This window comes from Oncorhynchus nerka, linkage group LG5 (assembly GCF_034236695.1).
Source record: "Oncorhynchus nerka isolate Pitt River linkage group LG5, Oner_Uvic_2.0, whole genome shotgun sequence".
Lineage (NCBI taxonomy): Eukaryota > Metazoa > Chordata > Actinopteri > Salmoniformes > Salmonidae > Oncorhynchus > Oncorhynchus nerka.
In genome coordinates this window covers 58,042,678-58,067,521 of record NC_088400.1, presented here as the reverse complement: position 1 = coordinate 58,067,521, position 24,844 = coordinate 58,042,678, and the positions used below count along the sequence as shown (strand labels likewise).

Below are 24,844 nucleotides of genomic sequence, written 5' to 3'. Positions count from 1 at the left end.
GATCAGGATCCTCCCTGTCCATATAACAGTAATCAATATGATCCAAAAGACAAAACAGATCCTAGATTAGCACTCCTACTCTTTAGATAGAAGCCCTTGAGCCATATTCATTGTCTCAGAGTAGGAGTGCTGATCTAGGATCAGTTTTGCCTTTTTGGTCAGCATTTATTTGTTTCAATTTTGACAAGGAGGGGATCCTAGATCAGCACTCCTACTCTTAAGACTAAAGTATTTCCAAATAAGGACCCCGGTCTGCTTTTCATTGGGGCTCCCCACAGCTTCTTAACACTTTAAGCATTCCTCACCACAGACCCAGAATAAAGTAGACCCGGGGCACACTGACAGAAACCATCAGACCGGGTCACGTCACCCACGGTTTGTCATCGCAGTCGGCGATCACAAATGCACCGATTCAGCCTCTCTAAATGCCTCTGTTGCATTCCTTATGGCCACAAATGCAATAATTTTCCAAAAGATTCCACACTGTTTTCGCATTCCTCCTCTCGTAGCTCATTGCATTGCTGTGCTGTTTGGCAAGAGATGTCTAGGAGACCCGTGACATTGTCTGTCAAAGCGAGGCTGGGTTGTTTACCCCCAAAATTGGCGTGGGGACCGCTTTGTTGTTGTTTGTATCCCAGATTGTCCCTTTACAATGGGTCTTATATCATAAGGCAACTACATAAGTGTAGACTACAGCTGGTCAGGTAAGAGTGTAGTCTACAGCTGGTCAGATAAGAGTGTAGACTACAGCTGGTCAGATAAGAGTGTAGTCTACAGCTGGTCAGATAAGAGTGTAGTCTACAGCTGGTCAGGTAAGAGTGTAGTCTACAGCTGGTCAGATAAGAGTGTAGTCTACAGCTGGTCAGATAAGAGTGTAGTCTACAGCTGGTCAGATAAGAGTGTAGTCTACAGCTGGTCAGATAAGAGTGTAGACTACAGCTGGTCAGGTAAGAGTGTAGTCTACAGCTGGTCAGATAAGAGTGTAGTCTACAGCTGGTCAGATAAGAGTGTAGTCTACAGCTGGTCAGGTAAGAGTGTAGACTACAGCTGGTCAGATAAGAGTGTAGTCTACAGCTGGTCAGATAAGAGTGTAGTCTACAGCTGGTCAGATAAGAGTGTAGACTACAGCTGGTCAGATAAGAGTGTAGACTACAGCTGGTCAGATAAGAGTGTAGTCTACAGCTGGTGAGAAGAGGTGTAGTCTCCTCCTTGAGAATTTAATTTGGAAAACCTCAAATGCTACATAATGTTAAAAACATTGGTAGGCTATGATAAGCCTTCTTAGATAAATCTAATCAGGATAACACGAGTAGTAATCAATTGGCTCAAATGCTAGTACACAAACCACTTGTGAAGACGCACTCCATTATCTTCGAACTGACATTTGAACATGCAAATTCAATCTATTCTACTCAATCTAATCTAATTCATTGGATACATGTGGTAGTCTGTCAAGCGTATTGGTAGTGGTAGTCAATCAAGCGTATTGACATTTCTCAGTTTCAACCTGGAAAGAGTATCTCTCTCCTCGAGACATCTAACACTTCACTGTGGCTGGCTGCAGGACCTGAGAGGCTACTGAAAAGGTAATCATGCACAAAATATATGGCCTGACCCATGGCTAGAACCCATACATTGGAGGGAAGACCTTAAACTGTTGGGGTTTAAGGGTCAGACCCTTTGAGGGCGAATGAGGAAACGATTGCCAAGGAGTAGAGGGATGTAAGAATTCCTCCCTCTACTGAAGAGGAAAAAAGCTCTAAAGATCATTCCTTTCCTCTTCTCCTTTATATGCAGTGATCTGAAAGAACTGACCAAGGGTGTAATCATTACTCTAAACAGTTGCAAAACTGAACGGAACGTTTTGGCCCAGGTGAAAACCAGCCTAATGACGAGATTCCACCCTATCATTTTTACCTGGGCCATGTTCGGCAAGCAAACGTTGTGTAACATTGCACATAGAAATACCATGAATAGAGCTCCCATGATTCCTTGTTCTACGTGCCAGAGGCATGTTTGTTGTACGTTTTTATTGTGTCCTGCTGAATGTGGCCCTGTCATTTTTTCCATTCAGTGTGGATGAAGGGAAGGAGCCAATGACAGGATACATTTTATGACAAATAGCCTGTTTTTTCTTTAAATTATATAAAAGTTGGGCCTCCGTTGTGGCGCAGTGGTCTAAGGATCTGCATCGCAGTGCTAGCTGTGGCACTAGAGATTCTGAGTTTGGGTCCAGGCTTTGTCACAGCCAGTGCCTGAATGGGTTGTGTTTCGGACGATGCATGGCTCTTGACCTTCACCTCTCCCAAGTCCGTTCGGGAGTTGCAGCGACGAGACAAGACTGTAACTACCAATTGGATACCACGAAAAAGGGGTAATAAAATATTATCTCAAAGACACTATTTTTGTTATGCCTGTACTACTTGACAATAGGTTGCCACTGCCAGACTTACCATTACCCCTCTTTGGCTGTACTAATGTAGTTTGAGGGTTCTTCATAAGGTGGATTGATGACTCTCTATGTTGACAACACTGGATGGAGACAGATTACTCTTTACTCTTTTGATTTCTCTTTTACTCATGAACGGACTCCATTCACAGAAATGTCACTTCAAGTACTTCCTCTTCTCAACATCTAACCAATCAGAACAGAGAAAAGTAGTTGCTAGGTAGATCATCAATTACCATTCAAATTAAAAATCCACTGATTCACCATATTTTGGAACTACAAAACATTGACAAAATAATAATATCTCTTCACAACATAATTATACACTAGTGTTATGTGGTGAACAATGTTACAAACAAAATGTTTCTCAAAAGGTCTTTCATATCTGGTCTGCTTTGAGTCATATTGGCTAAGATAGGTAGAGGCCTGTGAGCCATAAAAAGCCTATTGCAAAGACTACAGAGACTATTGTAGAGAGTAATGTCAGCAGTTTCAAATCCAGAACATTCTAAACCTATTAAACGTGGAATGCAGGTTCTAGTAGAGGGGGACCTTCAAAAGAAGATGAGGCAAATACTCAAAGTTAAGTGAGCCATTGCAGTTTGACTTATTTATGAATTTATAGTTATTAGCAACTGAATGTTGAGCTATCGCCCATTGTTTTGAAAGTGTACTTAGCAGTACTTTGGCTGTAATTGCTTTCTAACAAGGTTTTTAAATAGGATAGAACACGTATGTATATCTGGCCTATCTAAGGGATTTTCACCCTGAACTTTCCAGCAAGAGAGCAATACCTCACATACAGTATCTAAAGTCATAAACTCTTCTCTCAGCTACCGCACGGCAAGCGGTACAGATGCACCAAATCTGGAACCAACAGGACCCTGAACCGCTTCTACCTCCAAGACTACTAAATAGTTAACCAAATAGCTACCCGGACTATCTACATTGAGCCTTTTTGCACTTACTCTCTACTGTTAGTTATCTATCCTATTGCCTAGTCCCTTTATCCCGACCTATATGTACATATTTACTTCAGTTACCTCGTACCCCTGGACATCGACTCAGTACTGTTCCCTCGTGTATATAGCCAATTATCGTTACTCATTGTGTATTTATTCCTTGTTATTATTTTTCTATATTTTTCTCTCTGCATTGTTCGGAAGGTCCGACTGTTAGTCTATACCTGTTGTTTAAAAAAAAAGCGTGTGACAAATACCATTTTAGTTGATTTAATAACCAGTTTGGGACACTGGGGAGGAGCAATGTTGGACTTCTATGGTCAGAAACCCATACATTTAGCCGACCCTCATCGTTACATGTCATCATTGTCATGATGATGACATATCTACTTTTCATCGTTTTCAGTGTGACCAGCTTTCACCAGACATTCCTCCTTCCTGTAAATCTTTGCACTGATGATTAGCGAGAGGTTGGAGCTGGTTCATGGGGTGAGCTATAGGCTACAAAATTTTAGCCTGCAGCAAATGCATACTATAGTGTACCATACTGAAACAACCAAAGCTCTTCTCAAACACTCTCAGACAGATTCGTGTTTGAAAGATATTTCCATTCTCCTTTCTGCCATAACGTATTACGTGATGGAATGGAATGGCAAATCTATATCTTGATACAATAATACACAATCCAATGTCTGGAATTCATAAAGATGAAGAGTTGGCCAAGTCTCTGTGAAAGATATTGTTAGAGAATTCCCATAGTTAACCAGAACACTATCCTTCGGAATTCCCAGCTGCATCTGGGAGTTAAATCTGCTTGGCCATAAAGCAGTCAGTCCTACAGCTTCCATACCAACACTGAGATAAATATGACTTTTAATTATCCAGACATCTGGTTAATGGTAAAAGTGTATGTGTTCCGTTTCTTCTTAGAACAAATATTAAAACAAGCAAACTCAATGCTATTGTGTGTCCTATACATGTAAAGGTAAAACTGTTTCGACAACACCACAAAACATTATAAAAGGAGAATGTGATAATGAAGGGAACTCTACTATCCAATGCAAATCCAACCAAAAATGTTAGCTGGAACTGAAGCACGGTTCTAAGACAGTGTAGCTCCCAGTGTAGTGAGATGACTGGGGAGTGTCGAGGCAGTCTGTCTGCTGAAACGTGCTCAGTGTCGAGACAGTCTCTGAGTGCATCCCAAACGGCAACCCTATTCCCTTCATAGTGCACTGCTTTTGACCCGTTTTTAAAATTTGAATCCCTATTAGCTGTTGCGAAAGCAGAAGCTACTCTTCCTGGGGTTCACACGAAGCATAAAACATGACATAATACAGAAAATGAATAGACAAGAACAGATTTAAAAAATAAATAAATATAGAAATATACACGCCTCTGGTTCAAAGTACTGCAATACAGGGATAAGGGTTCCATTTGGGACATTCTGTGTCTACTGAAATGTTTTTGCTCAGAGGAACACTAAGTGGATTCATGCATCGCCCCATGCTACAATGACATGTTGGAATGTCCAAGCCATGTTATTTGCAGTCCCACTGGGAATAAAGAAATGTCCCTTTTCACATCAGAAGCTTGAAGAGAGGCCCTTTATATGGCCATCAACATTCATGAGCTACAAAGGGAATCTACAGATAAATAAATGGTCCACATCTTGAAATGTTAAGCTCACTGATTCTAGCAACTCTTGCTTCTCAGGAGATGAACAGAGATGACGGTGAACCAAGGCACAAAATGTGGACTAAAAACATTCCCGAGCTATACTACTCTAGCCTCCCTGATTTATTTTTAGAGACAGTCCATTGTCATTCGGAGTGATAAGTCATGCATTTGTTTTTGAAACTACATCATAATCAACAAATCAACAGTAAAAGTCAACATACTTTAAAAATGTTTTATATTGCCTCTTTTGTCCAGTCTTCAGGTAAGTTTCCTTTCTTCTTCCTGTCCCCAACCGGCCTTGTCTATCCCCAGCGTGTGGATGAGTATCCAGTTCAGGCTAGTGTGGTTAGGAATTGTCAACTGTTCCTCCCAAGGCTGCCTGAGGTGAGGGGGGAGGAGGCCTAAACAAATGTGCTTGTGTTCACCGTCGATGGTTTGTATGCAGCCAACACCACCACACCACAGCCGGGCTCCCAGCCAAGGCCCTACCTCTTCTTCCACTAATGGCAAATGGCCGTCAAAAAAACGGACCAGTTCCCGCCACAAATACACACCCACTCCTTGTACTTTATCATTTCCTCAGAGCGCTGGGCCAACACAAAGGAGGGCCGCTGGCGTGGCATGATGAGAGGCCCCCAGAAAGACTATGTTATGCCCTTGTGAATGTGCATGGAGTAGGCTAGGGTGGGTGCAGATGAAGGGTAGGGCAGGGTGGAGGGAAGTGTGTGTGCGCCCCCTGCGACTGAACCTCAGCTCCCTGCGCCATTATGCCATGTTTGCCCTGTGAGACTGGCAGCTGGGGTGAGGACAAGGCATTTTTGTCTGTTTTATTTTCCTATGAGGGCCCTGGGACAGGGAGGGAGCACTGATGATGAGGGCCCATTCGGCTGGCATTGACGTGTGAAGAGACTGTGTCAGTGACAGCTGAGGAGATCAGGCCCTGTAATTAGCTGTGTGTGTACAGAGAGGATGTAGGATGGGCCGTTGCTTCCTCCTCTCCCCCACCCTTTGACATTCAGGATCACTGATCATATTCTGAAAACTAGACAAACTGGGTATAGCAGACGTGGATTCCACTAGTGTTTGTTTTCTTTCAAATAGTTAAGCCCAATCAAACGCTCAATCTGAAATGCCAGGTACAATAATACTATAATTAAGCAATAAGGCATGGGGGGGTGTGGTATATTGGCCATATACCACAAACCCCCGAGGTGCCTTGTTGCTATTATAAACTGGTTATCAGTGTAATTAGAGCAGCAAAAAATAAATGTTTTGTCATATCCGTGATATATGGTCAGATATACCACGGCTGTCAGCCAATCCGCATTCAGGGCTCTAAACACCCAGTTTATAATATAACAATATATGCCATATAGCAGGAGCTTTTATCCAAAGCGACTTAGTCATGCGTGCGTACATTTTACATATAGGGTACAGGTTTGCACTACTCCTTTGCTTCCATCGCACTGTGTTCGATGAAGTATCAGTGAAATAATCAAATATTTGAAAGAAAATACATCCTATTTGAACACAGGTTATATAGCTTACCGAGCAAGATATTCTAGTCTGTTTGGGATTTTTACGCAGAACTAGAATTATACGACTGTTATAAATATAAGGTTGTGAGAGCCAGGTGGTTGGGGCCTGGGGTGGCTCATATAGAGCATGCAAGGCCTGGGGGAAACGTTCGGAGGAGGAACACTGACAGAACCATCCATGTGAGACACAGGTGTGATCAACCAACAGTGAAAAACTCACCCCACCTCAGTACACATAGTAAATCACAGCGAACACTATTTGTTCTAACTCAATATTGCAAAATGTTGAGTTAATCCTCGTGTAACGATAGCCTTGATTTGTTGATGCTGCAACAGAGGTGGTTCAGAACAACTCTGGTTAAATGAGTAACCTTTGCCTGAGACTTGACAACTTGCATTAGTACATCAAACTAATGCCTAGGCTTTAGCTAAGCGGGCTAACATTCTCGTGTCACCCAGCAGAGCCAGGTTTGAACCCCAGTCAGTCGCACTGTCAACTTGTAATTGGATAAGTAGATGTATTTGTCAGCAGCATGCAGACTGGGATATCTCAACCATGAACCATCCAGACCTCACACTCTTGTTTTTGCTCACTTTCTCCACCTAAGTCCAATACTCACTCTCTCCCACAATGGGACAGTGTTGTGTAGGGACTGGTTGGCCTCAGTGCAGTTACCATGGTGATTAAGCTGCTCTTTCAAGCCCAGGACTGAAGGTGCACCTCTTCTCTTTGTGACAGAGGACCAGGGTCTCAACCTGCACAAGGCTCTCAGTGTCTCACATCAAAACACTGATGCCACTTCAGCTGGAGGTGAAGGGGAGCCTAACCTTCTGCAACACCCCACACAGGTCCTCTCCTGGGGCCCCATGTCCCACGGGAAACAGGGGCAGACAGGGTGCCTCAACCTGGGCCTTTGCCATCTCCGTGGCCCCCTGCCTTCCGTTGGGCCCTTTGATGTACGGGGATGTGTGGGATCTGGGGCGGCCCCGTCTGTGGAGCTGTCAACCAGAAGAGAGGCCTCCTCCTCGTCGGGTTACCCAGGAAAACGTGAACCATGGCCGGATACGGTCGTGGCTACGAACAAGGTGGAAGCGTGGAGGGATGGATGGAAGCATCAAGGTCCCTCTGATCTGATGGGACAGTCAAAGGCCTAGCTGATTACTCGCTATCCCACTAAGCCTCTGTTCTTCTCGCTGTGATACAGCCAGAAGAGATGGAGAGACAAGGGCCACGATTGTTCTTTAATCCTGGGTCTGATATGGTTGTGTCACAGAAGAATCCAGGGAAGGGGTTTGTGGAATATCTGTACAACATTTATGTCTGTGTTCTCTAGGATAAGTAGGCCATCTTTGAAGTGAAGGCACGAACTAGATAAATGTAATTGTTATGAAAAGCGGATTTAATTCAGTTAAACATAAGCAATCCTTCTTTCATCAGGGGAACATCTAATTAAAATAAATATGGTCTTTCATTTTCTTTCAAGACATGTGCCCGGACAACATTAGACAATCAAATAAACATATCTTTGTTATTCCTCCCTCATCTTAACTATTTCAAACTGTATTGTTCACTGTTATCCTCTGAAACGATTTCAAAGTTAAAAAGGGCAAGTGACATCAAATTTTTTTTTTTTAACTCGGCAAGTCAGTTAAGAACAAATTCTTATTTACAATGACGGCATAACAGTGGGTTCAGGGGCAGAACGACAGACTTTTACCTTGTCATCTCGGGGATTCGATCTAGCAACCTTTCGGTTACTGGTCCAACGCGCTAACCACTAGGCTACCTCCCACCCCAATGCAGCTAGAGTAAGTGTGCCCCCATGTGACAAGATGAAGTGAAACAAGAGTCACAATACATTTGTTTTTCACTCAAAAGTATTATTTTGAGAATATTTGTTCCACAAATTGTAAAATTGTTAAATGAATAGAAAACATTTTTGTAACCAACAAAGATTACTTTACACGTGTCAAGTGTAGTTGGTTTAGTTGATAAGCTGATACACAATCAAAACACAAAACATATGAATATGCGACAAAGCACGTTAAGTAGTGGTTCTTCAGACTTAGTATGAAATGATAAGGAACATTTAGTGGTTACAGTTACATTTTTAGGTAGTTACAATGATATGAATGAGCATTTATGCAGCACTGCTGCCCTCTGATGGTATGATGGTGCTACTGGAAGTGGCTCCGGGGGTGAAGTTGCCCTATAGGTACAGGTCTAGGATCAGCTTCCCCTCTCCAATCCCAACCTAACCATAGGGGAATGCAAAACTGACAAGATCAGCATCTAGGGGCAACTTCAACTCTACACCATTGGAGGAGCTGCAGGTTCCGTGGCTGCAGGTTCCGTGGCTGCAGGTTCCAGAGTGATCACATATGTTCAGGGTGGCTCTGCAGACATGTGATAAACTCCTGCACAGCTTTTCCCTCAAAGCAGATCTGGTACACAGAGGCAAACAACGGAAACCTACAAGACAAAACATTGCACTAAATCTCAATGCAGCAAGGGGTGGTTCCATTAGCAGCACTCACACATTTATTGAGGAGAGCTTCAGCTCATATTTGCAGCTAATTTGATGAAAATGTATGTGGTGAATGAGTAGAGGAATATTGGAGGAACATTTGCAAGTCATTAAATGTATTAAAAGGTAGGCTCAGCGACGCACGAAGTACACAAAAATATCGGGCCACAATTTCCACAAGAGCGTTGAAGCATGAGGCTAAACGTCTTCACTATTTTTCCCATGTTGTAGTAGCGTGAAGTGGAACTGTGCACATGCGCAGATACTCTGTGTGACAAGCAAAGTCATATCGCCGAGTCTCACTTTAAGGCGAAAGAGTTGTACTCACTTGCTGATCAGGTCTCTCTTCTTGAGAATTTTGAACACCTCAGCGGAGGTTTGTGGGCCTTGGAGCTTCTGACCATTGAGCATCTCAGCCTCTAGCTCTTCAATAGACTGGAAAGGTATGCAACATAGTTACTTAAAGCACACACACAAGTTTCTTGAAGTGATGGACATTAATATCTTAACCGTTATCAACCTGACAAAAACAGTTAAAAGTTGCACTGGTCACAGCACAGTCACATCCTTGAGTCGTGTTTGTCACCTTGGAGGTCTTGGCGAAGGCCTCGGCCACCTTGCGGTTACGCCCCCCGTAGCAGGTGGTGATCAGGTCGGCGACCCCACAGCTCTCCAGGAAGGTCACGGAGGAAACCTGGCCCTTACAGAACAGCTTGGTGAAGGCGATCATCTCCATCAGCCCAAGCCGGATCACCGCAGCCTTGGTGTTGTCCCCAAAGCCCAGACCGTCACAGAACCCAGCGCCCACCGCTACAATATTCTGGGAAGGGGAGAGTGGGGAAGGAACCATAAGTGTTATCTGCAGTTTTCTACTCTATTTCTATCAATATTATGATTTATGGTTTGTAAAAATAAATAAACATTTGACAATGTGAGCAAATAAAACAGAGGTGCAATGCAATGAAACATAGGCCTCCTGTGTAAGTTACATTCACGATGTAGCAGAAGCTCTTCTCTTTGAATGTAAATTGTACCTTGAGAGCCCCACAGAGTTCTACTGTGTCACTCTCCTGCACCACGGTGATCCTGAAGTTGGGAGTCTGCAGCAGCTCTTTAAAGATATGTCCGTTTGCTTCGTTCTTTGCTCCTGTTTAGGTAGTGATCGAAAGTCAAGGTACACATAACTGCATCAGTGGGAGTTGCAACACAAGCCGAGGAGGACACAAAACATTACAGCACTATTCTAGATAATATTATTGAAAAATATTTTACCAATTGTGGTCTCACAGAACTTCTCATCAGCCACTTCGTTGGCAATGTTGGCCCCCATCAGGACGCTAACCTCGATTTCCAGTTTCTCACGGATGATGTCAGAGATGAGCTTCAAGCCCTCGGGGCCTTCATCGATGCCCTATAAGGACCAGGGCAGAAAAGAGATCTTAGGCTGCCTTCAATCACTAATTTTGTAACATATACCCTAGTTACCAGCATTTGGGTGGCAGCATTTTGTTTTTAGACTAGGCTGCTGTTACATAATGAGTGTAAAATCATAGCCATGATGATAAATTCATACAGCTGAGACTTTTCCTGAGTGATAAAAAGCCCGATATGAAGCCAGAGTAAAGTCAGACTTATACATTTTTATAGATTTTAGCAATGGTTTTTCTAAGTGAGAGCTGGTGTGAAAAAGAGCCAAATGACATTACTTTGATGAGGGATATCCCAATGGTTCCCTGTGCAATATGAGGTTTCATCTGATCACATAGCCTCCCAATGAACTGATGTGGAATGACAAAGATCAGTATGCTGGCCCCTTTCACCGCTTCTGTGATGTCTGGAACAGCAACCTGGTAAATTGGAGTGGGAAAAGATAGCATGACACACTGTACTATTCATGATGGATGTTACTATGTGGTAGCATTTATCGTGAATCTACATTACGCAGTGGAGGCTGCTGAGGGGAGGACGGCTCATAATAATGGCTGGAACGGAGCGAATGGAATGGCGTCAGGCACGTAGAGACCATGGGTTTGATAACAATCCATTTTTTCCCCCTCCAGCCATTAACGCGATCCCGTCCTCCCCGATCAAGGTGCCACCAACCTCCTGTGATTACAATATGTTATGTGATGTTATTTTGTTACAGGGTCGTTTAAGGAATTGACATAAGGGGCGGCTGGATACAATAACACACGCATTAAGTCTTGGCATAGTGGAAATGTCAGACTGGTAGGCCGTTCAGAGAATGCCAACTACCTTAAGCATCTACCCATGAAGGTATATTCTGGCCGGGGTAGTTTTGTTAAGAGCCCCGACGCTCGTTCTGAACGTTAACATGCATCACTTGCGGTACGGTTTTGGAAATATAAGCAGCATGAATTAATATCCAAAAAACTCAAGTCTAAATTACTACACACCTTTTGTAGTATGTCTGGGAATTTCCAGGGACCTCACAATACCATATTATCACGATATTTAGGTGCCAATACGATATGTATTGCGATTCTCACAATTCTATGTATTGAGATTCGATGCTGTGATTTTATTGCGATTCGATGTGCCAAACGGTTCACCATATAGCTGCAGAGGGACAAGCAAGAACACGAGAAAACGAGTTTGGATCAGTCAGGGAAATAAAAGTGCTGAAAACAAATTGGCTCCCTACTTAAAAAGGAGATGGAGAACAAGCTAGGAAAACAAGCTTAAGGAAACATTTTCATTTTGCGATATTGTCAAAACTACATGATTTATTGTCAAAAATAATATCCTGATATGTAACTGTCTAGATTTCTTACCCCAGCACTATTTTATAAGGTTCCCATATGGCCATGTTACAGCACTTTATTAAGGAAGACTAATGGAAGGCAGAGAAGACCACCTGTGCTAATTAGATATCTAGCGTGTTTGAACACCTGTGTGTAAGCGTAACTGGAAAGGAAGTGTAGTTTTGTCGTCTGGAGGAACACAGTTTGGCATGATATTGATCCCATACTTACAGCCCTATGGTTCAGTGCAAACCTGACACAGTAAGTGGATCTTTTTTATGTGAAAGATTATTCTCACTGATATGAAAGATAATTCCATGTTTCAAAAACCGCATTGCATGCGATGATTATTGACGTTTATGAATTTTAAAACAAAGAGGGGATTGTAGTTTACATGGGCCCACCGGTAAACAGTGCTTATAGCTGAGAACCCTAGGGATAAAGCAGAATGCCTTGGGTTCTTGTGAACAACCCCAGACGGATATGTTATCGTCTCTGTATAGGTCAAACTTCACTCATCTTATCTGTGTGTATCCTTTTACACAACCACAAAGCATGTCCGGAGATAACGTTAACTCCAGATGTATTGCCCAACTCAATGATTTGTAATCTTGAGGCAAAAATGTAATATTAAACCAAACTAACCACATTTTTGGGAAGCTTGTGACCCGGTAGGTATTTGACGTTCTCATGCTCTGTGTTGATGATTTCTGTTAACTTTTTGCCATCGATCATCTCTTCAAACACCCACATGTTAACAATGGGGTCAAACCTGTTGGATCCCTTTGCATTGTGGCCGACGATTTTGGCTATCGCAGAGCCCCTAGGAGATGATGAAAACGGATTAGATCGGAGGGCAATGGAATAACACCATTCATATTTTCAAAATCCCAGTCGCAAAATGAACAACATGCTAAATATATCTTGGGGGTACCATAACCAGATTATAACAGTACACGGAATGGCTTGCATATACCCAAGCCTACATTCAAATATTGTAAATCAAACTTCTGTTTGATATTCTATGAAATTACATTGCAAATTGTCAATTTAGCCAAATATGAGCACTTAGTTGGCTACATTATGAATCAATGAGTGGAATTCATGATACAATTCTGTCGAATGCAGGCACATGCAAATAGAGAAAGCCCATAAATATACCAGTTTCCGGATCCAACGATGCACACTTTCTTAGCAGGCATTTTTAAGGTAGAGTAGCAGCCACGATTCCTTGAACAATGTTAAGGGATCAGTAAAATGCCGTGTTTATAACCATGTCCATAACTTCCTTATACGCCCTAGTCGTGTGGGCAGCACATTCTTTTTTTAGCACGCCGCCCTTTTACCCTGTATATAAAAGAGGGGAAAGGTTTGTACAGGTTAGATAACAGTAGGGTTATTCTGGGTGTGCCACCACGACGAACCTGTCATGACAAGTATGGAGAGACATTTATCCATGGAGAAAGTCCGATAATTTTATCGATTTGCCGAGCTCGGGGGAGATACAAAATTCTCACTGTTTGTCATGCAACACGACTGAAATCTGTGCCGGCGGTAGCTCGATGGGGTATGTGCAGGATATATTTGAAGACGTGTTCTATTTCGACAACTGCAACCTATTACGGAAAAACTTTGTATGCCACAAATGTCCCTATTGTTTTGCCAATGCGGAAGTCCTTTCATGGAATTGAATCACATGACTCCAGTTCCGTGTCGCGTCATCGTGAAGCCTGTTAGCAGCGATTTGGATCATGTAAACCCCAAGCTCACGACCTCGCTAGCTAGCACGCCACTGTTTTTACAAGAATATATTGTGATGGATTACTTAATCAGTCGTTTAGATAGTTTCTCATGAACGATAGCTATGTGGTTTCTAAAGCCATAAACTGAATAAATCTATCTGTGAGCAAGGCCTTCAAGTTAGCAAATCAGACTAGAGATTGCTGTGTGACTAGTTGTCAAGCTAGCTAACGTTTCTGGCAAGGTTTGTAGCTTGTTAGCTAGCTATAACGTTGGCTATGACTATGCAAGGAGAAACCGTCACGGCAATACGAATATCGGACAGTGAAGGAAAACTGGATGTCTTTCCCCAGAAAGGGACGCCTGGTAGTTCTGGGAGAGGGAGTTCTAAAGGCTGGCAGTACAGGTATGCTTACTGTCTAGCTAGCTAGGCTAATTATCTGGCTTAGCCATATCTGGCTAAGCAATCGTGCAAACCTAGTTCGCTGCAGTGATTTGTTTGGTTAACAGGCAGTGCAACACACATCTTCAGTTGGTAACGTTAACTAGCAAGCCCTTGGTCAAACGTTAGCTGTCTAGCCGGCTATGGTTTCTAGCTTTTTCTAGCTGAGCTTACTGACTTTACTATTAGTTAACAGGCTAGTCAGAGTTGGATCAGAGGTTCATCTGGAGTTGAACTTTGCCAACCCATTGATATTATTGTAGCATAACTAGCGTGTTTGCTAACTGTCAATCATTTTCTCAATCTCTGCTCTATTCAGTGACCACATGGAAAATATTGACGGTTACCTGATGAAATACACCAACCTGGTAACAGGATGGCAATATAGGTGAGTGGGCAGCCCAGGTTGAAGAACATTGATTAAACAGTACTTTTAATAAATGCACATAGCATTTACAATTTGATCAACTAAACATACTACTGACTTGATTCATTGCTTTGCCAACAAGCATCTTGAGCTCAAGGGCATTGGGCCAGTAACCAAAAGGTCACTGGCTCGAATCCCTGAGACGACTAGGTGAGAAATCTGTCTATGCCCTCGCAAGGCACCCAACCTTATTTTCTTCTATAAGTCATGTAAATCGCTCTGTATAAGAGCGTCTGCTAAATTACTCAAATGATTTGATTGATTGAACGTTCTGCTCTTCGTGCAGGTTCTTTGTCCTCAACAATGAGGCAGGGTTGTTGGAGTACTTTGTCAATGAGCAGTCCAGGCCCCAGAAACCTCGCGGGACACTCCCCTTGGCAGGGGCGGTCATATCCCCCAGCGACGAGGACTCTCACACCTTCACGGTTAATGCCATCAGTGGGGAACAATACAAGCTCCGAGGTGAAACACACACACACTGTCTCTCACACTCCTCACCAATCAAAAAACAATCAAAACAGCTACAACAACTCATACAAGAGTGTCATGCTGTTTGAGTAGTCTACTACTGGACATGTATGGTTTGCATTTCATCACAATGTTATTATATCCTCAATATATCAGTCAGTAGTTGGACAGGCAAGATGCACATCTAGTCACAGTCAGAATATTGTACCAAGACTTCAGGAAGGGGAGAAAGCAGGTAAAACATATCCAAATCAATACGCGATAATGGCGGTTTTCTCATTATCCTCGGTTGACGAGGGATAACGTTGTCGTTATTGATCCATGCGGAGAGATTCACTCTGCTGCACTGTAATGTGCTCACTCTGTTCAGGCACCAAACTAAAGAAAACCAACTGAAACAGGGATGCACTAACTGAACATACCCAATAGGAAACTCATTTGAATTTTCAGTTGCAAAACATTTTGCAACAGTGTGCACTAATGAATGTGACCCTGTGGTGTTGTCTCCCAGCCACGGACGCCAAAGAGAGACAGCACTGGGTGAGCCGGCTGCAGATCTGCACGCAGCACCACACTGAGGCCATGGGGAAGGTAAAGGCCAGGGCTTTTCGTCTGACACACCCACTTTCACAGGCGCATATACCCAGTTGCATGCACACACACCCAGTTGCATGCACACACACACACACAGTTGCATGCACTCGCACACACACACACACAGTTGCATGCACGCACACACACACACACACAGTTGCATGCACGCACACACACAGTTGCATACACACACGCACACACACACAGTTGCATGCACACACACACAGTTGCATGCACACGCACGCACAGTTGCATATGCATACACACACAGTTGCATGCATACGCACTCACCATCACAAGCTCTTTCTCACTCACAACAATGTTTTCCCTTGATGCAGACACTCTCTACTAGCTCGTTTTGTGACGCAATTCCATTGATCGTGTCCATGGTTGCCTGTAACATGAGCTTCATAACAGAAGTGCAGAGCGGATGTCTTGTATTTAGATTAGATGTAGTAGTGTTTGTGCTTGATAATGAGAACACATTGATGGGGAACTCGAGCTACTATTCATTTAGCTAGCTTAGTCAAGACCATCCTTGATGCCAGACTTTGAGTGTAGTGTTGTAACACACCAAAGACACCCCTGGCTGCAGCATAGCAGACAAATGGGGGGGGAGGATGTGACACTTCCTTAAAAAACAAGTTTGATCTTACGTTCCTGGCTAAAGTCAGTGAGTCTGTATTACTCAGTGGGATTTCCTTCCTAACAGATGTACATTTTCTATTGAAATACTGATGATAAGACAGAATGTGACAAACCACAAGCATGATGCAAACTCTATTCTTGGATAAATTGTGGCGTAACCATAACGACTCGATTCAGTACACTTCACATTATTGGCCTTAATTCGTCTCGCATCTTGAGCACTTGAGTTGAAGACAATCAGCATTTACAGAGCACACGGACATGACACCATAAGGTCACACAAATAGTCACAAACAAGATGGCTCCACAGGTTAAGATTCCCCTAGGTACAGATCTAGGATCTTTTCCCCCTACCACAATCCTAGCGGTAATTAGAGATCTATAACTCGTTTTAACATGGACATTTCCATTGAGTGCTTCCACCATTTTTAAAGTAGTCAACTGGTGGGGATTCCTGTAAGTTGGGAGCAATCAGCCAATGACAAAGACGTCAATGGCCTAAGCCTCAATGTCGCTGCCCATTCTCTCTCTCTCACACACACTATAATGGCAAAGATACAAAGATGAGGCCTCGATCTCTATGCTGTAACCATTAGTGAGGGAAATGCTAAACTGACCCAATATCCGAGTCTAAGGGGCAACTTTACGTACATTCCACACGCTCCAATGGTCAAAATATACTTATCTGAAGATCCTCTCACAGATGAGATTCACTCGGTGACAAATTTGTTGACCATCTTGTCTTTGTCCAGAATAACCCTCCGCCCAAGTCTCGCAGCTACTCCATGGCGTCTCAGGGGAGCGCCAGTTCGCCCCTGTCCCAGCGCAGGCCCAGCCAGAACGCTGCCTCCTTCTTCAGCATGACTCAGCTCCACAAGGGCTCCTCGCTGTACTCCTCCAAGAGATCCCTGCTGCCCGACCATTTGCTTGATGCCAGAGAGGTGGGATGGGGGTGGTAGCTATTACCTCATGTACAAAAATAGAAGTGGGGTTTGGCGTAGCTTGAAGGATATTGTTGTTGTTTATCTCAGTGTTTTGTATTTTCCATCAGTTTTTTTGTTGTTATAACTTCGCGTCTCAACAGGAATAGCTGGTGGTAGAGAGAAGAATATCTCTTCTGCCTTATTTGAAATGTATTTTGTCATAGAGGAATTCTCTTTTTACCCGTCTTACTCAGCTTTTTTTGTTTAGTGTCATTTTATGAAGATCGGTCATCTAGGACTAGGTGACAGGGACTTCTTGTTTAAATCTAATGACGGATACAGTAAGCACATTTGTACATCAGTATCAACTTACTCCTCCGGTTCCTTCCGCTCTTCTTTACTCCCAGATGATGACCCAGGCCCAGGGCCAGCACCGGGACCTGATCCAGACCATCGAGGGCCTGCCCCCGGCTGCGGGCCCCCTCTCCCCGCTAGACCAGGACCTGCTGATGCTCAAGGCCACCTCCATGGCCACCATGAACTGCCTCAACGATTGCCTGCACATCCTGCAGCTGCAGCAGGTGGCCCGCCAGAGGAGCTCCCTGGGAGGTGAGGGTGACCGCTGGGGGCCTGGAGGGGAGGGGGAGTAGGTCACTACTGGTGACAGTAATGTGTGTTCATTTATGGATGAACTCTAATGAAAAGAAAGGGATCTGTGTACATGCACTGTTAGTATTTTCAGTGGGTAGATCTTTATTGCCAGGCTTTCTCAGATTTGCCTTCAAGGTGATGGTTAATTTACCACCGACGAAAGCAAGGTAGAAACGGTTTAAGTTGCCTATTCTTTGACCCATTTCTCAAAGTTAGCCGTGGAAGTCTTGAAGGTGTTTTGTTTCCAATAAGGGTTTTTAGTCATGTTTAGTTGTATGTGACATGTACTAGACACCAATCATGTGCTTGCACAATTCTACCTCACAAATCATGGAATTGCACATGTTGACCCTCCCAGTCCAGATGTACTCTGAAAGCTTTCTCCGAAAGCCGACAGTGGAATTATTTTCCATAATTAATGAGGGAGCGGTACTTATTCTTACCGGCTGTCTAGGCTGGTAACCAGATCGCTCATTGGGTAACTTGAGTAATAACAGCTCTCCCATTAACCACCTTTCTTCCTTTTTGATCACACCGCACCATACTGACAGCCAAGAGACTTACCAAAAGTGTATGGCTGCTACTTTTGACAGAGCCAACCAGACATTGTGGAATCGGGGAAACAGTGAAAAGCCGTCACAAGTTCCCAGTTTGACGTAGGAGATCGTAAGAGATCTTGTTACCTGGCATCCATATTTCATTAGGCCCACGAACAGGACGGAACCCTGTGGACCAGCCAATCAGGAAAAGTTGTCAAGGATTGTGTGGGCCGTGCTAATTTGAATGGGCCTCGCCTCCCTGCCAAACACTAACCCACCAATCAGGCAGTTTCCTGTTAGCTGGGCATAAAACGTATCTCGATACTCCCTGTGTACCGGGGATCGGGTTAATGTCTCATCCTGTAGTCCTAGGGAACTGTCAGGGGAATACGCCAGCCTGGGTCTTTCTTGAATGGTCACTGGCTACAACCTTGTTGTTTTGGTCTGGTAGCCTCAAGGGGCCTTGTAGCCTAGCATGAGTACCTCTGAGCTAAAGGTCGTGGCGACCACCGCTGTGTCGGGTGTTACAGGGCCCACCATCGAGTGGCTGGAGCCCAAGCTGCCGGACATCCTGAAGAATGGCGGGCCCTTGGACAGCTTCAGCACCGAGGGAGGGCCGCTGGAGGGTAGCCTCCTGGAGCTCAGTGCCACGGAGCCCTGCAGTTTCTCTGGGGTAAGGACAAGGAACATTACTAGATCCAAAAAGGCTTTTCCCACTATCGAGCCAAACTGTACTGACCTGAGGCTGTATGTATCAAGCGCTCAGAGTAGGAGTGGCCTGGTTACGCATCCAGTATAGTTACTGGAACTGTGCTAGAAAGGGCGACGTGAAAAGAAAGTATTTGAAAAGTGATTGGCGTATCTCTTTGGACAGGACAATTTGACTTCAGTACTTTTTATTTAATAATTAAATGTATAGCATTGTTTCCAATGATCAATTTGTCTATCCATGGTCAGGTGAGAAGGACGGTAAATATAACTAAAGGCCTTTTATTTTCAATCATAGCTTTTTCTTGTAGGTACTTCAGCTTGACTGTTTTTCAAGATGCAAGCCACAACTTATGATGTTCTCAACGTAAATATTGTTGTATCCCCTGCCAGGAGGAGATTGACGGGGAGGACGAGGTGGAGGACGCGTTCACGGAAAAGGAGGAGGAACTGGGGGCGGTGGAGGAGGAACGCAGTGTCATCCTACACCTGCTCTCGCAGCTCAAGCTGGGCATGGACCTCACACGGGTAGGTCAAGTTCCACAACGCTCACACCGCCTGAAACATATGGCTGGACCAAGGCCCAGCCTGAAACATGCATCAGGCTGGACCAAGGCCCAGATAGACAGACCGTAGTGGTGTCTTGTTTCCCGTCCTCTGATTGGCTAATGTAAAGGACTGCATATTGCATTTAAGAAATGCCTCTGTTTCGCTTTTCTTGTTGACTTCATGGTAGAGTTAGGTGATATGGACTAAAATCCATATTGCGATTAAATTGCTTGAATTAATGCGATAACAATAAATAGAACGATGCGTTCTAAAAGTTCATGTGCACCAGTTTCTATTTGCGTTACCTTTTAAACTAATACCACTAGTTTGATGGTTTTAGCCATAAGTTGTCCCATTAACAATCCTCCATATTAGCAACCGTATTTAATTTCAGACTTCACATTTCTCTAATATAGGCTACAAAATGCCTGCGATAAGTGATCTGTATGGTCGGCGTCGATCATTTTCGATTATCGTCTCGGCTCTACTTCAGTGAAATTCCGTTTCCCATGGTTAGCAGCTAGTGTCGGCTCAATGCCTGTGTGTCGGATAGTAGTTAGTCAAGACCTAAAAAGAGAATGTGCTCTCAAATTCCAATTGAAGCTTTAAAAAGAAAAATCTTTACCTCATAGCTACATGTCATTATAGATCACACACTAGGTTATTGAACAGTTGTCAATGACCCAACCTGCTTTATTAAAGGTCATAAATAGTTCTGTCTCCTCAGGTGGTGCTGCCCACCTTCATCCTGGAGAAGCGCTCCTTGCTAGAGATGTACGCTGACTTCATGTCCCACCCGGACCTGTTCGTAGCCATCACAGACGGCCAAGGGCCCGAGGAGCGCATGGTGCGCTTCGTCGAGTACTACCTCACCTCCTTCCACGAGGGCCGCAAGGGCGCCATCGCCAAGAAGCCCTACAACCCCATCATCGGCGAGAGCTTCCACTGCTCCTGGAGGGTGCCCAGGTCAGGGGAACCCGCCAAGGATGCCCCCTCGCCCCCCTCTCCTCCACAGGGAAGTCCCACCACCGAGGGGGAGGACGGTAGTTACCAGTTGCGCTTCGTGGCTGAGCAGGTGTCCCATCACCCGCCCGTGTCGGGCTTCTATGCCGAGTGCCCCGAGAGGCGGATGTGTGTCAACACCCACGTGTGGACCAAGAGCAAGTTCATGGGCATGTCCATCGGGGTGTCCATGATCGGGGAAGGTAAGGCCGGCTAGAGACGGAGTATCGATTATTGCACTTGGTTTGAAATGGAGAGACTCGGTAAGGGATTAGGCCTACTTCCTTCAGACCAATGTCAAAGGGAGAGTGGACATTTCTTCCATACAGGAAGTAATTATTGTTGAGTCTTTCGACTTCAAACCTCTGGCTAAAAGTGATCTGTAATGGGAACAGGGTACAAGGTATAAACCTTACAGTAATCTGTATGTGTAGGCTGTCTGTACCTGCTGGAGCATGACGAGGAGTACACCTTCACGCTGCCCTGTGCCTACGCCCGCTCCATCCTTACCGTGCCCTGGGTGGAACTGGGGGGAAAGGTTAACGTGAACTGCACCAAGTCGGGATACTCCGCAGTCATCACCTTCCAGACCAAGCCCTTCTACGGAGGCAAGCTGCACAAGTGAGTGCCCCTCGCAGAGCACACCTGCAGAGGAATTTCTAATGCTTTCATTAAATTGTTACATTGGCTTTATGACCCTGTGCCGTTACAGCTTCATATAGTTAGTTCCATGTTATGTTACTGTGTGTGTTTAGATTTAAAAAATTACATTTTTATGGATCCTAGGACTCCCTAGAAAACTGTGACTGTTGAGGAGTGGATTATCCTGGCTAAAGAAAGATTCATTTAAATTGAGTTAATAAACAAGTGCTTGAATAATTGACAAAAGCCACAACTCTTTGAAGTGACCTCAAATTGTTTTGCATAGTTTGCGCATAGAGGCTGTGATTGGTTGATATCGTTGACCATGTGTCCTCCTGCTCTCGTGGCGCCTCACGCAGGGTGACGGCGGAGGTAAAGCACAACGCCACCAGCGCCGTGGTGTGCCGCGTTCAGGGCGAGTGGAACGGCGTGCTCGAGTTCAGCTACCAGAATGGCGACACGTGCATGGTGGACGTCACCAAGCTGCCCGTCACCAAGAAGCGCGTGCGCCCCAACGACAAGCAAGGACCAACTGAATCGAGGTTAGACCAAAAAGTCCATCATATTGGCATTAATATGCTGAGATTTGTTTCCGACGCTGTCAGGTGAGGTTGTGGCATAGATAAGGACTGTAGATGAAAAATAAGCTGTGTAGCTAATTATGTCTCCTCTGTTGATTATTGTGCCTTGTACCATTTGAATAGTCATGATGTAAATAGATAACTCTGTTTTTAGGCGCCTGTGGCAGCATGTAACCGAGTCGCTGCGTCAGAAGGACATTGAGAAGGCCACGGAGTACAAGAGGATCCTGGAGGAGCGACAGAGGACCGAGGAGAGACACCGCACTGAGACCGAGACCCCATGGAGGACCAGATATTTTGAGAGCGAGGTACGTAGAAAACCGTCTTGACAAACCTTTTCATATTTGGCGCGCTTGCTTCAGTAAGACCTGGGGGAGCTCTGGACAGACATGCTTTTGGACAGCTGAAGCAGGCACACACATTTTCTTCAGGAAACGTTCTATCGTTGTTTCGTTAAGCGGTCAGACATTTTGACACCCAGTTTTGCTAGAAGAATGCAAGGATCATGGACACATGATATCTAATGAGGCATTTACAGTTTATATTCAGGAATCAATGGATTTCATCATGGATTCTCTTCTGTCAGACATTTATAGGTTGAAATGACAACTGCGTAGCAGGAAATCTTAGCTTGTACTTTTTATAATTTTTTTGTCATGTTTTCTATTCTTTCCTCCTCTCTGTTAGGGCGAAGGCTGGATGTATCACAAACCACTGTGGAAAACACCCGCTCTGAAAACTTAGTCCTACCGGTCAGTGAGATCTATCATCGAGAACGGGTGTAGCCACGAGACTGACGCTCTCTTTTGGTTTGTGTGTGTGTGTGCGCGAATGTGTGGGGTTATTTCCTAAACGGTCGAGGTAAAGCGCGACCTCCACTTACATGCATACGGATGCAAAGGTATTGGGGAAAGCCCTATAACGTGATGACAAGCTATATAGTTTCATCTCCCACTCGATGTACAACTCAAACCTCAAGGTAGTAAGGTACAGGCTTTTGTGCTGATGATCACTTTTTTGTATAATCCACTCTGAATGAGGACATTTCTCCTTGAACAGATACAAGGTACTCCATTTACGCCGCCTTCACAATCGTATGACGACGCGCTCGTTTGGGTTGTTTTAAAGTGTTCAAGGATCACGATTCAGAGGGAGTTTTTTTTTACAGTGATGTCGCACCCGAGACCGAGAATGGAAGTGCATCTTTCAAAGTACATCGATTGATGTTTGACGGTATGAACTGGATAGCCGTATTTTGGGATATGTTTGGCAAGGCCTGGGTCATGTTCATTAGGGCATGCGACAGAATGTTTTAAAACGCAATACAACGGTAAATTAGTTATTGGATAAGTACATACAGTCCCTCCCTTTTTGACTTTTCTTCCGTTTGGTGGCTAATGAACATGACCCTGCACATATTATGTCACAGCTTGGATAAGACACACACACACACAACCTGTCACTACAATGAACAAGTTTATAATTGGGACAATGTTCCTGAATTCATACTGTAGGTAATTAATGACATTACTCCTTTGGTTTTGCACAGACTTCTCCATTTGGATGATTCCATTGTTCAAAATGATTGACAAGGTTTGGTATGATAGTATTTTAACGATTTAGGCCCCCTCAAAGTGAATGCATTTGTTGATATGCGATGTATGATAAAGTAACAATCATTCCTTTCGCAGTCCCAAAGGGATATAGTCCACCACCTTCCTGGAGGAATTGTGGAAAATGGAACGCATGATGAGCAATGTCTTTTTGTGTACTGCAAGTATTATTATACTCTGGTTACTATGTCTGAATTCCACAATTTGTTTTCATATGCAAACAAATGTTTTACTTATTTTTCTGGTTCAAAATGAATGTTAATCTCCTGGATATCTGTCTGTTCTGATTTTTAAGAGCAGAATATAACTTAATATCGTCACCTTATTAGTTGGTTTTGAATGAGATTGCTCCTTCGTGGTGGTTCTATTAAAAAGCTACAGTTATCACATTTTTCACCCCCCCAATGTATGAAATACACAACACTAGTTGAGTCTCAACACCAATGCAGTCAATATCAGCCTGGAAAGGTTCTCCCAACCCCTTATTTGATAGGCAGAATGCGAAGAGAAGAGCATGGGATTTGATTTTTAACTCTGCATTGATAAGCTACTCTATCCACGTCATGGTGCCTTAAATCACTCTTCCTGTGTGCTTCTTCCAGTCCAAGAGTATAGCACCCCCCCAGGGCCGGATTACCGGATTTGGAAGTCAGCTCATTTATAGCAGTTTCGTACTGCTATTTTACAGATTTTGGCATGAGCCTGAGAACAATTAGCTGTTTTAAAGCTATATTGAGGCAATTCTACACATTATGCTATCTGGGGGGCCCCCGACCTCCAAGGGGAAGCAACCCCTTGAGGTCGGAGATGCCGGGGCACGTGCCCTGCGTGCCAGTTCTGTAATCTAGCCCTGTTTTGTTTCCCCCGTCACCGCTATGAATGATGCAATAGTATGTAAATATTGGTTGTTTTGAGGGTAGTTGTTGCATTCTTTCCTGGTTTGAAGAAAGACATGTTAGAAGCGCAGACCCCTGAATGGTGTTATACATGTTGACTTTGTTGTTTGGAATATTACTCGTTTGTCTTGCTGACCTGTGAAATGCACTGACATTGAAGGAAACATGACTCCTTGTAGACTAAAGATATGTGTGGTAATGAATGATTAAATAAATTGCCTATCAATTGAGTGTCGTGTTAACTCTTTCGCCCCCAAAAAAAGCACTGCTCATACAACAGTAATATTTAATAACCCAATACATTTTCCTTATTGACCGTGTATTACTTGCATCATGAAACTGCTCAGTATTCTAAAGTGGATTCCTTGCCGACAATGGGTGCATCTCAATACTCTTCAAATGTGCGTGTCTAGTGAGCCACAATCAATACAGGGAAGCTACCATTCTCTACAATTGTGTGTTTGCCTTACATGGCTAGCAGTTTAGGTGGGGCATAAGT

At 44.0% G+C, this 24,844-nt stretch overlaps 2 protein-coding genes across 3 annotated transcripts; one reads left to right on the top strand and one right to left on the bottom strand.

The window, feature by feature from the left end:
- Positions 1-8,006: 8,006 nt before the first annotated feature.
- Positions 8,007-13,235, bottom strand: LOC115129724 (glycerol-3-phosphate dehydrogenase [NAD(+)], cytoplasmic-like). Its single transcript, XM_029660385.2, has 8 exons — positions 13,084-13,235; positions 12,568-12,745; positions 10,864-11,004; positions 10,430-10,568; positions 10,192-10,304; positions 9,744-9,977; positions 9,486-9,592; positions 8,007-9,102 (listed from the first exon to the last, which is right to left on the bottom strand). The coding sequence occupies exons 1-8, from the start codon at positions 13,122-13,124 to the stop codon at positions 9,006-9,008; spliced, it is 1,050 nt and encodes a 349-aa protein (XP_029516245.1). The 5' UTR covers positions 13,125-13,235; the 3' UTR covers positions 8,007-9,005.
- A 78-nt stretch (positions 13,236-13,313) lies between these two features.
- Positions 13,314-24,575, top strand: LOC115129722 (oxysterol-binding protein-related protein 11-like). 2 transcript variants are annotated; one of them, XM_029660384.2, is made up of 13 exons: positions 13,314-13,489; positions 14,424-14,492; positions 14,818-14,993; positions 15,511-15,590; positions 16,994-17,182; positions 17,572-17,773; positions 18,885-19,027; positions 19,456-19,590; positions 20,339-20,816; positions 21,048-21,234; positions 21,615-21,797; positions 21,991-22,144; positions 22,524-24,575. In XM_029660384.2, exons 1-13 carry the CDS (start codon positions 13,485-13,487, stop codon positions 22,578-22,580), a joined length of 2,058 nt encoding a protein of 685 aa, XP_029516244.1. In that variant the 5' UTR covers positions 13,314-13,484; the 3' UTR covers positions 22,581-24,575. The 2 variants fall into 2 exon arrangements, with proteins under 2 accessions (XP_029516244.1, XP_029516243.1); XM_029660383.2 differs by lacking the exon at positions 13,314-13,489 and adding an exon at positions 13,651-14,068.
- Positions 24,576-24,844: the final 269 nt, after the last annotated feature.

What these genes read in the sequence shown, in the direction of transcription:
- LOC115129724 (XM_029660385.2), bottom strand. Translation starts at nt 13,124, where the DNA reads ATGCCTGCTAAGAAAGTGTGCATCGTTGGATCCGGAAACTG. An exon ending in CCTTCGCCAAGACCTCCAAG is followed by an intron (nt 9,593 to 9,743) that starts GTGACAAACACG and finishes ATACCTTTCCAG; the next exon opens with TCTATTGAAGAGCTAGAGGC. An exon ending in AAGAGAGACCTGATCAGCAA is followed by an intron (nt 9,103 to 9,485) that starts GTGAGTACAACT and finishes TTTGTCTTGTAG; the next exon opens with GTTTCCGTTGTTTGCCTCTG.
- LOC115129722 (XM_029660383.2), top strand. Translation starts at nt 13,941, where the DNA reads ATGACTATGCAAGGAGAAACCGTCACGGCAATACGAATATCGGACAGT. An exon ending in GGAACAATACAAGCTCCGAG is followed by an intron (nt 14,994 to 15,510) that starts GTGAAACACACA and finishes GTTGTCTCCCAG; the next exon opens with CCACGGACGCCAAAGAGAGA. An exon ending in TACGGAGGCAAGCTGCACAA is followed by an intron (nt 21,235 to 21,614) that starts GTGAGTGCCCCT and finishes CGCCTCACGCAG; the next exon opens with GGTGACGGCGGAGGTAAAGC.